This window comes from Caloenas nicobarica, chromosome 4, assembly GCF_036013445.1.
Source record: "Caloenas nicobarica isolate bCalNic1 chromosome 4, bCalNic1.hap1, whole genome shotgun sequence".
In the NCBI taxonomy this organism is placed as follows: domain Eukaryota; kingdom Metazoa; phylum Chordata; class Aves; order Columbiformes; family Columbidae; genus Caloenas; species Caloenas nicobarica.
The window spans coordinates 3,246,544-3,263,445 of NC_088248.1; the positions used below are offsets into that span (position 1 = coordinate 3,246,544).

Below are 16,902 nucleotides of genomic sequence, written 5' to 3' on the forward strand. Positions count from 1 at the left end.
TGTTTAGTTAATGAGAGAAGCCCTTCAGAGGTAATTAAATGCTTTGTAAACTTCGTGTTAGTGAGAAGTTCCTATAAATGGAAGAGTGAAGTCCTCCAGATGCTCCGGGGTGGCAAAATACCTGGAGACACCGAGGGCGGCTGTGCTGTTGGCTCGTGTAGATGCCATTAGACCTAATGGTGTCTTCATTAGACCTGATTGCCCTGCCAGGTCACAGGTGTCCTTATGTGAATGGGAAAAGAGAAAAACCTGTAAAGCCGTGCTAACCTAGTACTCCTTTCACCTTATTTGTGAGTGGGAATGAAGGTATGTTTCTGAGAAGATGTTTTAGTTCCCCTTCAGAAGGCTGCTCTCCTGGGGACAACGTCCACTTCTGGGAGCTGGTGGGCCAAGCACCTAGAACGGAGACTTGGAAGTCACCGGGTGGCTGGTCCTGATGGGAATTATTTTTGTGACTGACACAGGGTTGTGTTCGGCCAGTCACTCTTGGTTGGATTAACAAATATCCGTTCGTTGCTGCGTAAGTGACTTCTTACACTAGCAGTAACGGCGTGAGCTCACACACGCGCACGTACCGATAAGGGAGAGTAGGACTGACCCTGTCACTGCTTCCTAGCATCCTAGTGAGGGTGCTGAAGTATCCGTATCCATCATCCTTCACGTCTGCTTACCGTGTCCATGCATTTATCTGGAAACATTTGCGAGACTCCAGTCTCTCCCCTTCCCCACGAGTCCTGGTTTGGATGCTGCTGTTTCCCAGCCTTTAGGAATATGTGCAGCAACATATGGACCTGGAGGAGACCATGTTACTTTCTGCTTTAGTGTTGTCAACACTGAGCCTTTTGTATGGAACTCTTGGGAAGTGTGGCCATTAACGCCATCACTGTCTCTAGACAGTGTGTGAGCTAGAAGGCATTTGGGGGGTCTTGGAATTGCGGGGGGGGAGGTTAAGTATAAAATTAATTGGTTGACATCAGATCCGTAAGGGTGCGTTGCCACCTAAGTGTCTTGCTAATATCTGGCCCAAACTTCGCTAATATCAACTAGAGTTCTCTGCAGGAACTGCAGTTTGGCACCAAAGTCTCATGGAGGGTGCTAAGACCTGTGTGCTCTGCATTTCTTTAAGGACTTACTCCCTCAGTCTTTCCCTTGGACCAGAGACTTCCAGTTGCATGAGTTTTCTTGTAGTAAGGAACTGAACTCCGGGTTAAAGCCATGAATTCCATGTCAGTTCATACTCCAAGAAATATATATATGTTGTAAGAAGGAACTTAGGTGTCTTCATTAGACCCGATTGCCCTGCTGAGTCACAGGTGTCCTTATGTGAATGGGAAAAGAGAAAAACCTGTAAAGCCATGCTAACCTAGTACTCCTTTCACCTTATTTGTGAGTGGGAATGAAGGTTATGTTTCTGAGAAGATGTTTTAGTTCCAAGGTTTCCAGGTTTTATTCATTTTCCTGCTTTGGTCATGCTTGTTGTCCCCTCTTGCTTGTATGGTTTGCTTGCTTTCTTCATCTCTAGACTCAAAAAGCAGTGCAAAAGGTGCTTTTGTAATCTGCAAGAAGGCTTGGATAACAGGTCTCTTCTGAGAGAGGCTGTATTTTTTCTAGGGTGAAATATTTGCCCTGTTGAACTACTAAATGGTAACTCTGTTAGCGCATTCTTCATTTTTGGTTAAGAAGAGATTGTGGAAGATGTTTGTCTCCTCCTTCAGTTTTCGTGCCCACGTGGCTGTTGTTTGAGTTGGTGACTTGTAGCATAACACAAAGAGATCAGAACACGGTGGTGTACAAAAAGGTATGACATCCTGCTCTGGTTAGTGCTTGAAGACATTTGAGGACAATCTTATTGGAAAGCTGGAGGAAAAAGAAAAAGCATCTCCAACTATTATATATTGCAGGTCTTGTTCAGGATTCATTTCTTGCTATAACCAATTGCAGGACTCCTACTGATATTACTAGGAGCTTAGCATGTATGTGATAGTTATTTTATGAGTGAAATAAAGCTTCAAAATAAGAATTTATGCACATTCAAATAAGATCTATCCTTACTTGAATGATACTGAAATTATTTTTTTTCTGTAACTATGTCTGTGCTAATGCCTTTCTTCAAAATTCTTATCGCCATGTGCCCTTGTTCTTCTTAATGTATGAGAACGCTATATTCTTAACATACTTTGGATGCTATAATTCTGCTAGGTTACCATTTAAATCTAGCAGCTTAGAAGACAGAGAAAACATCCCCCTGCTCCTGGAAAAGCGAAGCTTTTAGTGGCTTAGAGGTTTGGGCTGTAACCGAACACTGGCGAGAGGTATGAAACGCTTCCAGACCGCCCGGGCTCTGCAAGAGCCGCTCGGGGACACGGGCTGGAAATCTGGGGCCTCCCTTTGGTGGGTTGTGTAGTTTTAAGAGATCTGATGCCTTCAAATAGGTGGCTGGAGAGGAATGTATGAAGCCGTTAACTTCAAGAAAGACATGCTAGATGGCTGAGTGAAGAGCTCTGATCCTTCTGTAACTTTTTTTCATTGTCCCACTGCACCAGTTTGGCTTTTAGAAACCGCTTGGCTAAAAATGATGTATTTATAAGGACGAAAAGCTTTCCCCTGAAATTGGTTTGTTGAACAGGCAATAAATATGCAAATGGTGCATTTTAGGATCGGAGTGATGTGACCCTTAATGTCAGCAGCTCATATGACACGAGGCCATTGCTTGTCAAAGGTCACTGGTTGCATGTTAAGTGTCACTTTCTGCTTCCATGCGTGTGGTTATTCCTGCAGAAGCAGGACCAGGGATGCTATTGCAGCTTGGTGATTGATAAAGTGCACCTTGAATGGTGGTCCTGCGTGGGAAGACATTGGACCTTCTCGATTCTGTGATGGCCTTTGAATAATGCATCTTATCCTGCGAGGTTATGTTTAGAAACTAATGTTAAAGCTGGAACCTCAGCAATTTTGGGAAGCGTTTGCATGCCGTGTCACACCTCAGTACATGGGGCTGGTTTTGCTTGGTTGGGTTCCTCCTTGCATCCCAAGTTTTGCAGCCAAAAGTTGGTTTCGGGCTGATGCGGAGAATCACTTTTGAGGATAAGCTTTCAGGACTGAACATCTCTGGTTTATTGTAAATACCCTTTCAATTTCCACCTTTCTTCTGCTGACGGGGATGTAATAGCCCATACTCCCAGCTTTCACCAGAGCCTTGCTTGTGAGTGGCCAACACAAACTTGAGGTGTGCAAAATTCAGTTACATTTGGTGCAACATGGTGAGACAGAAGGACAAGCCATCATGGCTGTCACGAAAATAGTGGTCAAAAAGGACATTGTAATAATGGCCAGAAACTTTGCTCTTCATTTGGTGTAGCTGATACAGAATTCAAGCAAAAGCAAGCTGAAAAAAACCCCCAACCAACCAACTAAAAAAACCCCAAACAATTTAAGTACTGATTTTTATTTACTTATTTATTTTGTTTCCGTAGATGTGACAAAGTAGTAAAGTTGACAACGAATTTTTAGGGTGGATTTCTTTTTCTGCATCTTCATTTTGCAGTGTCCTGATTTTAGCTTTGGTACCATAGAGCTCAGAGATCACGACAGACAAATTTCCCTGGACAAGTGTTTGTTTTTGTCATGTGCTGCCTAAAAAAAATTGCTGATAATTTTCATGTGGTCTTCTCATACAGGTCCCCAGCAGAGAGGACCAACACCTTCTCATTTATATAGATGTGTGTATAAAATAAATATTTATACATAAATATTTACATAAAGAATTTGTGTATAGCACCATCTATAGTAATATGTCCAGTGTTTTAAATACATATATAAATAAATGTACGTATGAAAACCCGACACCTGGAACTGTATAAAAACATCATGTAAAACTGATGTTTAAAGTCAAGTAAACTAGAACAGTGTTTTGTGTGTATAATTATGTAATTTAGAAATGGAAAATTAAATTTGAAATTATTATATGTTTTCATGAGCTTTATTAGCATGTGATGAAGATTTTTGTGTCTTGGCTATATAAACAGGTGGCATGAATTTATGAAAACAGCGTGCAACTCCTTTAAAATGTGTTTCTTGTTTTGTGAGGGTTTTTTATTGGGCTTTTTTCTGCAGTATTTTATACTCTGGGGTTTCAGCCAATAAGTGTCTGACTTAAAATAAACGACTGCGGTAATATTCCCTTGACGTATAAAAGTCAAGATATCCATTAGGAATTACTTATGTCCCCTATTTCTGTTTTATTTCTTTGTACTAGAAGTTTGCGTTGGACTAATCTTGAGGAGTTTCGTCTCCGTTGCGTGAAACGCAGGCCCGTACACACAGGACTGTGCTTTCATTGATCTGGAGTAGCTCTCGGCACATCAGTTTATTAGGCATAATTGGTTTAATCGCTACTTTCCACACACTTCGGAGCACACTTATTATCTGAGCTGTCGTCTTTCACGTGTTTAAGGTTGGCTTTTTCTTCCACGTTACCAAAGGAACGTGCCATAAGCATTAGTGCCTCTAGACTTGAAACATGAACCCTCTCTTGGTGGAGCGTGGTTGAGTTGGAGAAGGTTCTGCACCTTGATGCATTTCTCCTGCACTCATAGAATCATTTTGGTTGGAAGAGACCCTCAGGATCATCGAGTCCAACCAGAACCTAACCCAACTCCAGCACTAAACCATGTCCCTAAGAACCTCGCCTAAATGCCTTTTAAACCTCTCCAGGGATGGTGACTCCACCACTGCCCTGGGCAGCCTGTTCTAGTGCTACACGACCTCTTTGGTGAAGAATTTTTTCCTAATATCCAATCTGAACCTCCCCTGGTGCAACCTGAGGCCATTTCCTCTTGTCCTGTCCCTTGCTACTTCGGAGAAGACACCAACCCCTCCATGCTCCAACCTCCTTTCAGGCAGTTGTATAGGGAGATAAGGTCTCCCCTCAGCTCCTGTTCTCCAGGCTGAACCCCCCAGGTCTCTCAGCTGCTCCTTACAAGACTCTTTCTCTCAAGGGAGAGCTGGCAGAGGTGTAGCTCCGAGTCCCCAGCCTTTTCGGCTGCTGGTTATAATGCCAACAGCATTCGTTCACTTTTTGTTTTAAATTTATGACTCCTAAATGTCACGAAACTTTGTGGGGCGATGGATGTGGTGGGTTCTCATGGCTTTTCTTCAAAGTGGACTTCTGCTACAGCTTCTGCAGAGTGCCAGCTTGGGATGGCATTCGGGTGAGCAGATGACTTGTGCTCATAAGCAATACTTGCGTTGCCTGAACTTGCCCCCGTTTTCCTTTTCACTTAAGCGGTGCAGCTTGTCATTATCTTGATCCTTTGAAGTAAGCCGGTTGTTTCCTACATGTTAATGCACGCCTGGTTTGTTTCCGGATAGGAGAAGGTTGAAACAGCAGCTGGTTTGTCACGAGGGGTTCAATTTGTAGTAGCGTTTTCTTGCCACTGACAGTTTTTGTCAGATGAGTTTTTGCTTCACGCTTCCCCACTTAACTCTCTGCTTGGCTTCACTGGTTGCGTTTCCTTCCCTCTGCTGCCGTGTGTGAGGCCGCTCTTCATCCTATGAATGGGACTGCAAGGCAAAAAGAATTAAATACCTTTAAATTATGCAGGATAATGTATTATTGCTAAATTAGATGTTCTGGAAAGCATGGGGTGATTGCATCACCTTTGATGCAGGAAAGGCAGATCCCATGAAGAAGGACTAAATTGTAGACCTTGAAAATCTTATGAAAATAAGATGACACATATTGGACACCCATCTCCTTAATAACCTTAGTAGCCCAACTAGTGGAATTAATTTTATCATCTGTAAATGAAGAAAAATAATCCTGTTTGGGAAGGAAGTACACCATTATATGCACTTCAGACCTTCATATGTATGGCAATTAATGTATTCTTTGTAAGAATATTTAAGCTCCATTAGAGAAAACGAACTTTGTTTTGGGTTAGTTCAGGAGGCCCCAGCAATCAAACTTAGTAACTTTCCAAACTGTTTATTCCAAAAGAGGCAGACACTTCTGTTCTGATGCAAATCGCACGGCTGCCAAGGTGGTGCCTCCTCAGCAGTCCCGTGTATTTTCATGCCTTGGTTGTGAGTGTTAATTTGGAGGGAAAAAAAAAAAAAGCCAACCCTATAATTGGAAGAGAGACTCTACAGCCTTGCAGCTCCCAAAAGCTAAAGCAGCCATACCAAGTTGGTGTTGCATTTCTAGCTACGTTTTCTTTCCATTTCCTCTTTCTGTCTCTCAGAGAAATTAAGTAGGCAGTAATTTTTACCCACTGGCATATAGTCTTCCAGCGAGAAATCTGGATTAGTTCTGTAAACTCTCCAAACAGAAGAATAATCTTCAGAGAGAAGACAGCCAGTTAAAATAAATAGGGCTCTAAGGCACGCTGGCAGCATGAGAACATGCCTGAGCTCCTTGAGAAAAGGCTTAAAGAAAGCTACTAATTTAGGGTCTTAAATATCTGCAGACATTCTGGCACTTGACTGTAAATCATTTTCCATCACTTAAGTATTTGGAAAGCATATATTTTTTGGAATTGCCCATGCTGTTCTTGCAAATAGGATTTTAGCCATGCTGTCTGAATTATTTTGCCTTGGTCTTCTCGACAACTTATTTTTTGACATTGCGACGTTGTTTCTTCTCAAAATCAAAACATTGGTAGTGCGAGGTAATGGTTTGACATGATGATCTTAAAGATCTTTTCCAACAGAAATGATTCTATGATTAGTTGTCTCCTGTTACTCAGGGGACCCAAAGTGTTGTCCATCCCATCTTGGTGACCATCTTTTTACCTCGTTGTTCTCTTCAATGCTTCAAGTGTCTTGGAAAAGCAAGACCAGATGTTTAGTCTTGTTACATGCCAAAGAGTTACGCTTGCACAGAGTAGTTTTCTTTATTCCTTGCGTGAGGTGAGGGTGAATTTTGGCTCATTTTAATAATCCTTTGAATTCCGCTTTTAACTTGTATGTCAGTACATGGAAAAAAGTTTAAGCTGCGTGTAAAATATGTGAAATGCATCGGAACTTGTTGCTGTATATGTAGTTTGCTGCTTCCATTTCATATGGGCGAGTTCAAAAGCAGGGATCGTCTGCTGCTGCATTTGCAGTGGTGATGTTGTATTGGTGTTATGTCAAAAATCAAAGCTGAAGGCACCTTTTGTGAAGTCATTTGCCCCTGCTCCCTTACATCCTGCAGCACTGGGCTGTCGTAAGGGACGGGGGAGAGGTAGCAGAGATGAAACGTGCTCCTGCAAGTGTGGAGCTGCAAGAAAACCATGATCAGTCAAGCTGTGACAAGTGAGATGGCACCAGCTAAAAGCCCTTTTGTCATCGGTGTGTGGAAACTGTTCCTGCTTAATAACAACCTGTTCTTGGGCAAGCGAGGGAAGCTGAGGGCTGCTGCTTCTGCTTGGCTCCCTTGGCATTGAAGTTGGCCTTTTTAGTGTTAGTTAATTGAAAAATAAAAGAGCGCATATCCAAAAGACCCTGTGCATTGTGCAGTTACTCTGTTTTGTAAACTTAATTTACATTTTTGGATCCTTTTGTGCATCAATGCAATTGTTTGTAAGAGTACTTAACTATACGTGGTGCCTCTTCTGTTTTTAGCGGCTGACGTCCTCTTGTTCCTCTGTAGGTGCATAGCTCTGAGCTTGGTGCATGCAAGGATGGATAGAGCGGTGGGTGTGTATATGTGACAGTTTATTTGAAGTGCAAAAGCAAGTTACGTTTTTCCTTTGTGGAGTGCATTAGATGGATGTTAAAGGCTAAAATACAATAAGAGAAAAATTTTCAGAAGAAAAAAAGGAGAGGAGTTGAAACCATGTCTATTTTTTTACTAAAACCTGTGAACACACAGGCATGTTTGCGTAGAAGGAGAACTCAAACTTTGTGAGGTTTTGCTTGACATGTTTTCTGAATGCGAGACTACAGGAATACACAGCACAGTCCCATTAAAATGCATGTTGTTGTCAGCGTTACTGCTGAGGATAAAAGCAGGGCGGAGAATGAAATGCAAGGGGTGGTTTTCTGGGTTCTTCCCTGGCAGAATGACTGGGTGCCTGTGGGCTCTCCCCGTTGTCTTCCTGTGGGCTGTGATGAGTTGAAGGGCTGTTTTGGGTCTGCTGTGTATGGAGGAAAAGGGATGGAGCAAAGCTGGAGGACCTGGGGGGACACACAGGGCCAGGGTGGTATCTGCTCCAGATGGAGAATTAGGGTGGGTTGGTACTTTGCCTTGTATTTCTTTATTTTTTTTCCCTTGCACATTATCTTTAATGATTATTGACATGCACTGTGCACATTAGGTTACAGCTCCATAAATCAGTCTGGAAGCACCTTTAAAGTTACGGCAAGAAAAAGGAGAGAAATAAAATCTGACAGGAGAACGTGGGAGTGTGGCCTCGTGGAGTGAGGTGAGGGTAGGGGTTCCTGATGGTGATATGGAGTAAAAGACTGTTAATCAGAAGATTGTTTTTGTTTTGCTTTCTTCTCTTTTTTTTTTTTTTTTTTTTAATGCATGTGTGTGGGGTTTTGGTGGGTTTTTTGGGGTTTTGTTTGTTTGGGGTTTTTTTTGTTGTTTGTTTGTTTGTTTTGATTGTCCTAAGCTAATTTTGACTCCTGCTTGATTTGGGGAAAACCTTCAGCTTATTTGCAGGACTGCCTCATTACCCCTTTTATAGCTGGTTGTGTCAGCGGTTTCCACTGCAAACCCCACGTTAGGGTTCTTATAACTCAGCTGTATAAATTTGATCTGGACTTTAAAACTGGCATGTATGTTCTTGATTTGGAAGCAAGTACCGGGGCTGGCTGGCTAATCTGTTGGGTATGTGAGTAATACTGCTGTAGTGAAGGCTGCGAGGAGTATGCTACAGCTCCCCGTTTCCATTGAGCGCGGAGGAAGCTTATTTGCTACAAAGAGCAGGTGCTCCCGTGGCTCTTTTTTCATACAGAAGCTACATCCCAAGTGTCCCAAACCTATTGGGAGTCTGGAGTGTAAGTTGGGGTTTTTACTTCCTTCCTAGGAGGGAAAGAGATGAGGAAGGGCTTGGGCAGCCACCCCTTCAGGTGGGACACAGTGGAGCACAGTGATACCCAACTTGTGCTTTTGCTGTTGAGATGCTGGTGCTGGGACCACCCATGAGGAGGCAGGCTGGACGTGCACAATGTGTGTGAGGGATTATTCAATTTTTTTAAAAAATTATTATTATTTAAAATACCTGAATATAGGGAAGGACGTAGACAGAAAGAGAAGCAAGAGTGGTAATGATACGAAGATCATCACCTGGTTGACTTCTGCTTTGATGATGCGTGTCTTTGAATTGAATTGCTGTATCCAACCGCTATCAGAGATGCTCGAGGGGTAAAAATGGAGCTGGAGGGATTTCCGATAGCCCAGGGAGGTGTAAATTGGGAGCAATGAGTTACATCCTGAGAGAAAGCTGCAGATGGTGTTGCAAGATGTCTTTGTAACGTTGGGACCATTATTTACTGTTGGACTACGAAACAGTTAATTTGGGAAAGCGGTTGTGATGCACCATCACGCAGTCAGTTGCAGCTGGGATTGATTCGAGGTGGGTGTGGAAAACCTAAGAAGGCAGCTTCCATCTCTAGTCAAATAGACTTTTGTCTTATGAGTAACTGCAATTTAAGTATTTCGCTTATTAGTGTATAAAAGCTAAATAATGCCAGTCAAAAAAGAGATGCTTGTCAGGTTTTCTTCTTAGTCATGTGAGGAAAAATAGATGGTTATATGTAAATTAGAAATGGATTAAGCTACAAATTACATTGATTCAGAGATAGATGCGCATGTATGTGCACACATGAAATTTTCCTGGGAAGGATCTTTTAAAATATCTCATTAAAGCTTGAAATTTAAAAAAGTGATTTTTTCTTGCTGTTTTTTGTTGATGTTGATTACTGCAAAACAAAATAATCGGTTGGCTAAAATTTAGCTAAAGGAAACAGTTGTATTCCAGTGTGTTCTGGGCTGCTTGCTTTTAAAAACCTGAGGCACGGAACTACACTGAGATCACTTTTCATACTGTTGCTTTTGAAGTTGATCATTGGTCAAGGACTGGTTGACTTTAGCTTTATCTCCATTTGGAAAGTATTTTAGAACAGCATCTGCAGTTTTGTTGTTCCGATGTTTAAAACAAAAAGAACAAGAAAAACTTTTTTTTTTTTGATCAGACAAAATAGAAATCTAATATTACATGAGTGATTTATGTTTATTAAAAAGCATCCTGTGCATCTCTGGATGGCGTAGACTGGCTTTTTGCTTTCATTTTTTGGGGTGCTTTCATTTTTTGGTGCTTTTGATTGCTGCTGAGGGGCTGAAAAGAGGTTTTGCTGCTGGGGCTGTGGGAGTGATTGGCCTCAGCAGGTGTCTGGTCACGAAATGTGTCTCCTGCTGCCTCCCCCTCGTCTCCAAACGAGCTTCCCAGAGAACAGGAGACGTGGAACCGAGTAGGAGGAAACATTTCTGGTTTGGCAATTTTTGGAGCTTTAAAGTCTACTGGTTTACATCAAACAAAGGTCTTCTTTTTTTTTGGTAGCTGTAATTCATGCTTGATTTTAAAAACTTGCCTCGTTCTGCGGATGCAGAATTAAAACAGCTCAATCAAGGGGTTGAAGAATACTTGTGGTGCTTGGAAATTAGTTTGATTCATAGGTAGCTGGTTTTATAATTTTAATGCTATACTCCTCTGTACATATGTCTTGGTGAATCGATTAAATTTGTTTGCACATATATCTTTAATAAAGGCATGTTTTAAGGATACACATTTTTCCCACTAGGAATTAAGCGTTAGGGTTTTTGGTTTTGCTTTTGTCCGTTAGTTTACTGGTCTCTTGGTATTTCAGCACAGCTAATACTGCACAGGCTGTTTCAAGAAGATGGACCCAATTTCAAAACAGCGTATTCCATGATGGCAACATGTTACAATCGCACAAAATTTACAGATGGCTTAATGAGTTATCAAGTAGCGGCAATCATTTGAAACTCTATGCCCTGCCCTTTCAAGTGGTAAGAGTTTCATTCACGGGCGGTTTGTGGTTGCAGAGATACAGGGATTTCAAATGAGGTCCATCTTTTTGAAACACCCTGTAGTTTACTGGTGGCTGCCAGATAGTTTTACTAAGATAAGGTTGAATTTGCAGTTTAAGAAGAAAATTGCTCATACAGGACCAAAAAAACCAAACAACTGGTACAAAAGAAGCAATGATTTATAAACACCGTTTAAATATTGCCTATCTATTAGCATCTACATCTTCTGCATCTGTTGGAATTTTCAAAATCTAGGAGAAAAAATGAAATAGATGGAGGTAGTTTCCATTGTGACAAGGAATATGGTGAACATTTCTTTCAGTTTTGGTTTGAAGATGTACAGTTTTGGATGCATAATCACAAGTACGTGTATGCGTTTATTGTTTGTAATGATAACGCAAAGTCAGAGAGCCTGAGAAGTGTCAAAACTGAGGCTTCTGTGCTATAAATATAAGCAGTATGGAAAAGATCAGATTTCAAGTGTCCTAATTCCTCCTGCTGCGTTCAGCATGGATGTGTTTGTTTATTTTTTGTTTTATACCTGTTCTTGTGATTTAATTCCTCTTGCATTTGTGGCAAAACTCTGCCCTTGGTGCTCCACAAGCCCAAGGCTGCTGGCTGCTGCTCCCAGGGAAGACTTGAACCCTGGCTGAGATTTCCTGGAAGTACCAACCCCCAGGGGTTCGTCACGCTTCTCAGGACCCACCTGCTTTTCCCCCCCATCTCCAGGGTGCGTTCTGCAGCCGGATTTTTTCAGGCTTTTTTCAGCCTGGGGTTTTGCTGAGATGGTTTTACAGCTGTCTCCCAGGTGTACTTGCAAAGAGTTTAATCCCCAGTAGGCAACAGTTTAAGGGTGACCTCTTGAAAGCCAGGTAATTAGTTGTGGGTTGATGTGTGTTAGCCAGCAGAATCAAAAAAGTGTGGTGGTCTTTTTTTTTTTCTTTAATTAATTTATTCTATTTTATACTTCTTTGGATGATAAGGCCCATCCCTGCTCCCCCCCAGCACCCTGAAGCCTCCTTTTGAAGTCCTTTTGAAGCGTGTAGGTTGCTTTTTTTTCATTGCAGATTACGCTACGTGGACATCATGTGCGTTTGCGTATGTTCAGAGAAAGCTGGATTTTATTCACTTCAGCAGTGGCACCACAAAGCACAGCGATCCATTTGACCTTTAGCTTTTAGTGTCCTGACGTTCCTTTCCCTTTTCCAGACCTTGCTGGCAAATGTCAGCATGCCGTAATGCGTTGCTTTAGGGATCTGTTTATGGCAGGTTCCACCCGTCACCCAAAGGTTTGAGGACCTTCCCTATAAATAGCGATGTTGGTCATAACTTTCTATATGCCTGTAGGGTTCCCTGATGTGCGTTTTATAGTAACGGGGTCTCTTAGCTCAGAGTTTGCTTACGAACAGGTGACCGTTCGTACACAAATGCAAAGACCGTGTCTCTGGTATTTCACTTTTTTCTACCCCTTTGCAATAAATAGAGAGTTTTTATTACCTGCCCTTGCTTCTCCTCTTGGAGAAGTGAATGGCGACTGTACTTTGTGGTTGGTTGTTGTCAAAAGGAATCCCAAAGAACTAGAACTTCTTGTTCCCTGCTGAATGAAGGAAAACAGAGGCAGATAAAAAAAATTACAGAGATTAAAGGCTTCCTTCTGCCTCCCTTTTAGAAGCTGCTCACTAGAGCGTGACTGTGGCCCAGGCTGAACTCCGCCTCTAGAAATAAAGAAGTAATTTTGCTGTTTGCAGCACCTCCTAGAACACAGCGCTTTCTTCAAGGAACAGATTATCGTGCTTGCAGGCAAAGGAAAGAGTTATGAGGTTTTGTCTGTACAGCACAAGCAGGGACAGCTTCTCTACTGCAAGACAGGAGATATATCTGGAAACAAAGAGGGAATTTGCACCATCCAGGATGGCTCTTTGCAGCCAGCGATGAGATGATGAGCTGATTGAGGACCAGGGGTGTAAATCAGTGCATAGATCTTGCCATGTGTTGCTTTATTTCCGTTCTTGGGAGTGAAGCTAGTTGAAATGCAGTGGCATCAGATGAAAATATTCATTTATTGTTCAATCGGGGTCAATAATGTGAACTTTACAAAGGTTTCTCTTGCAAGACTATTTCATTCAAGTGGACCAAAGGCATTTGGGCTGAACTTTTGGCAGTGACCTTGGTCAAAGAGGCTCAAGAGGCCTTTCTTATTCTGGTCTGAATATACTGTGGGTCACTGGGGGCTATAAACCCACTGAAAGGCAAAACAAAGTCCTGTAACTGGTCTGTGATATTGAACTTTTGACTTCCTACTGGTTGCAGCTGGGGAAAAGTCAGCTTCACTATTAGTGAGTCTTCCATACACGTGATCAGTCATTGACAAGCACATAAACTTTGAAGAGATTGTTTAGATGGAAGATCTAGAATGGAAAAAGCTGATTTAGAGCCTTCCTCTTGCCTCTTGTGATAACATTTAATATATGAAGAGACAAGAGGCTGGAACTCAGCATCCAGGAAACTGTGTGTCCCTGTCCCTGCTTGTGTCTCCTGGTGAATGTGCACAGATTGCAGCCAGTCAAGTAGAAGTGGAGTTTGATTTTTGAAAAATAGGCAATAGCGTGCAATACTTTTCCTGTCACTCAAATGAAATAAGAACAAGAACCTATAAATAGTAATTCACCAGAAAGAGAGATAGTGCAGCAACTTTCACAGAGACGTGCTCACAAAGGATTAAAAAATAATATATATATTTTTACCTGCTTCCTCTGAAACAGCACTGTGAAGAAGATATTGTGGTCCCGTGTTCAGAAAATAAAAATAGAAACCATCCAAGTTTCTCATTTGCCATTCCTGTAATGTTTCAGCTTAACGACGGTGGCAAGGCAGCCCGAGCACACGTGGGGATAGGCGATGTGGTTCTCACCATTGACGGGATAAGCACGGATGGGATGACTCATCTAGAAGCACAGAACAAGATCAAGGCATGTACAGGCAATTTGAACATGACTCTGCAAAGGTAAGACAGTTGGTTTTTTTTTAAAAAAAACCAAAAATTAATCATCATTATAACAATTGTTTGGAGGATCAAAACGCGTAAGTGATTTGGCAAAGTGCATGGAGTGGCCACGATTGAACAATATGCCGCTGTAGCCTGGAATGTGTCATGACTTAGAGCATTTTAGAAAACTGATTAGATATTAATTATGTGAGTTGGTAGAGACCTCTTCCAACCTTCTGTCACCTGTTCTATGTTGAATGAAGTCTAGTTCCTCTTCCTTTTGGGCTTCAGTTTTGTTAATGCTTTTAAAATCCCTATCAATCCTTTAAAAAAATCCCTTCCAATCCCTAACATTCTGTGAAAATTTAAAACGGGTGGTCTTATCCAGGCTTTTTTTTGCTCCCTCTCCCCGACTGACATTGGGCACTTCTCTTTTGGGTCAAGTCCTATGTCGTCATTTTTATTAGCGATCAGAACAATGGATTTAAACAGTTAACCCTGAGTTATATGGATGAAAATACTGTAGCTCTGAGTCACAGGAAGAAGCGATACTACTGCTCCTGAAACATGCGGTTTATTGAATTTGAGGATACTGCTGTTAGCCTGGGACTCTGTTTTGGGAGGGGTTGGAAGAAGGGAGCAGGATGCTCCTGTGCGGATTATCAGAACTGAAGCAGGAAGAGCAGCAGCACAAGCAAGAAATTGCGTCAAACTCTCAAAAGTCTCCCAAGGCTAAATACTGGCTTTTATTAGAAGACGGCTATTTTTATTTAATGGTGTGACAGTCTTGGAGGAGTGTCTTCTGAAGCCATCACATAATGAGAACCATCTTGTTCCTTGATGAGTGTTGGTTGAAGCCTGTAACAGTATCTCTTCACCAGTTACTACCTTTTCGGGAAAATTATCCTGCTCTTAACGAAAGGAACACCTTTCTCTGAGAGTTCATCGGTATAAGAATAAAAGAGACGACATGGTTGTGGGTCTGACAAACCTCTTTAGGGTGGTGGCGCTTGTTCCCAGCCCTAGGTGACGTGTAGCTGAACAGTTGTGTGAGTGCTTTCTTTTCTAAGAGGCTACAGTTCAGCCCTGCTTGTTTTTTCTTGTTTTTCGTGTTGTCCTTCTGTACTTTGGTCCTTAGCTACCCGCAATAAGGGGTTCTCTTTGCTCAGCCTCTGAGGAAAGGAGCATCTTGCGGTGTGGTTCATGCCTAGGGCATCTTCTCAGGTGAAACTTGTGAAGTTGGCGTTAGAAGTTCCTTGATGAAACAGAGGTATTAGACCAGCTCATCGGAAGAATCAGGCGTTGTATCTAGCGTGTCGCTTGACCTGCTTGTCTCCTGGGGAGGCAGGAAAGCATTTAGAAATGCGCTTTCCAGGAGCCCACTGAGTCACTCCAGCAGGCAGCTGGAGGTGTGGGTTCAGCCCGCTTTCTCCTGTCCCCATAAACTGATGGGCAGGGTTAATATCAGATATAGGGAAGGGATAGCGGGTGTGTCTTGGTCAGGCGATAACTTGTCTGAGGCTGCTTCTGGTTGGGTGTGAGGATGAGTGGCTTGAAAATCTAATGAATCACCAGTTAGCCTGGTCCCCTCCTGTTCTCACCCTTCCTACCCAGCGTAGCATCTGACTCACCAGCGTCTGCTACCTGAGGGCTGAAGGCTAAGTCAGGCTTAGACTAGCACAAACCAAAGGAATAGCCTTGGTCCCAGCATCTGGGAATGAGACAGATGTCAGTCTGCAGTCCCGTGGTTTCAGCTGTTTCTAATTCTGCCCACATCCCATGAAACCAAAGCCCTAGACAGTGCTCTCCCGGTTCCTGCGAAAACTTCCTTGCTCTGATTGAGATTTACTTCGGTTGTTTGTTTATTCTTTTTAGCCTGGAAGAAAGTGCTTCTTGGAGTCGGACTGGCTCCCGCTAACTGCGGATGCTGGCGGCCCGTGGGAAGGATGGCTTGAGTCTGTAAACAGGGTGGCAAGATAAACCGTTTTAATATCGGGGGATCTCCATAATTATATTCTTCTCATCTTGCCTCTTCTCCCAAAACAATACCAAACTAAATTGAATATTTTGAGCTGTTATTGTTGGTGCACAAGGTTAAAGAGATGCGGTCAATGTGAAACTACGTTGGCCTTCAAAATTTGAGTTGTTGCCATAGATGGTAAAATCTAAGACACATAATTTTTGGTTTACTGCCTTCTTTTTTTTTTTTTTTTTAACTTCCCTGAGCTTTTGTCTACTTCCACACAGACTACTAGTTGAACTACAATGCAAGAATGTTGAGGTTAGTCTGGAAAGCATTTATAAATCCTTCGATACTGCCATAGTTTGCTGCTACTTTAAAGGAACACAATGAGGTCCATGAAAAATGGAAGAACATTATGGCTTGAGCTGATGGCTTTTGCACTGGGACTGTGTTCACGAGCTGTTCTACAGAAGATGTGAAAGAACTCAGTTTGGTCAAATTAGTCATAGGAACCAGAATACATGTCGTAAGTTCAATTTGGTACATTTTCTAATGCTAAGTTGTAAGAAGTACTGCGCACTCATCTATGGATGCCTGTTTTACTCTTGATCAGTTTTAATTTGACACAGATTCATGTGGAATATGTGGAAATTAATATAGCTGTGCAGACATGAGTGTAATGTGACAATAATGGCAATATGGGGATGCCAGGGACGGGGCTGGATGTGCTGTTTGCTGGGGAGGGACTAACCAAAATAATCAGGACTTATTCAAATAAGAAACTCTGAGTCTACGTGGCAAAGGCGAGAGAGGAAATTATTTATAATAAGGAAGCTGATCATAAAGATTTTACTTGATACGCTTTTGTACTGCTGGTCAGGTTTTCACTCCACTTCTCCCATTCTTTATGTG

The 16,902-nt window shown here is 42.2% G+C and overlaps 1 protein-coding gene across 6 annotated transcripts in view; it reads left to right on the top strand.

Annotated features, from left to right (window-relative positions):
* PDLIM5 (PDZ and LIM domain 5) overlaps nt 1-16,902 on the top strand; it is a 106,023-nt gene that overhangs the window by 22,066 nt on the left and 67,055 nt on the right. For all 6 annotated transcript variants that reach the window (XM_065633545.1, XM_065633549.1, XM_065633544.1 and 3 more), the window contains exon 3: nt 13,894-14,045. In XM_065633545.1, coding sequence (XP_065489617.1) covers nt 13,894-14,045 — 152 coding nt within the window. The remainder of the gene's footprint in view (nt 1-13,893; nt 14,046-16,902) is intronic.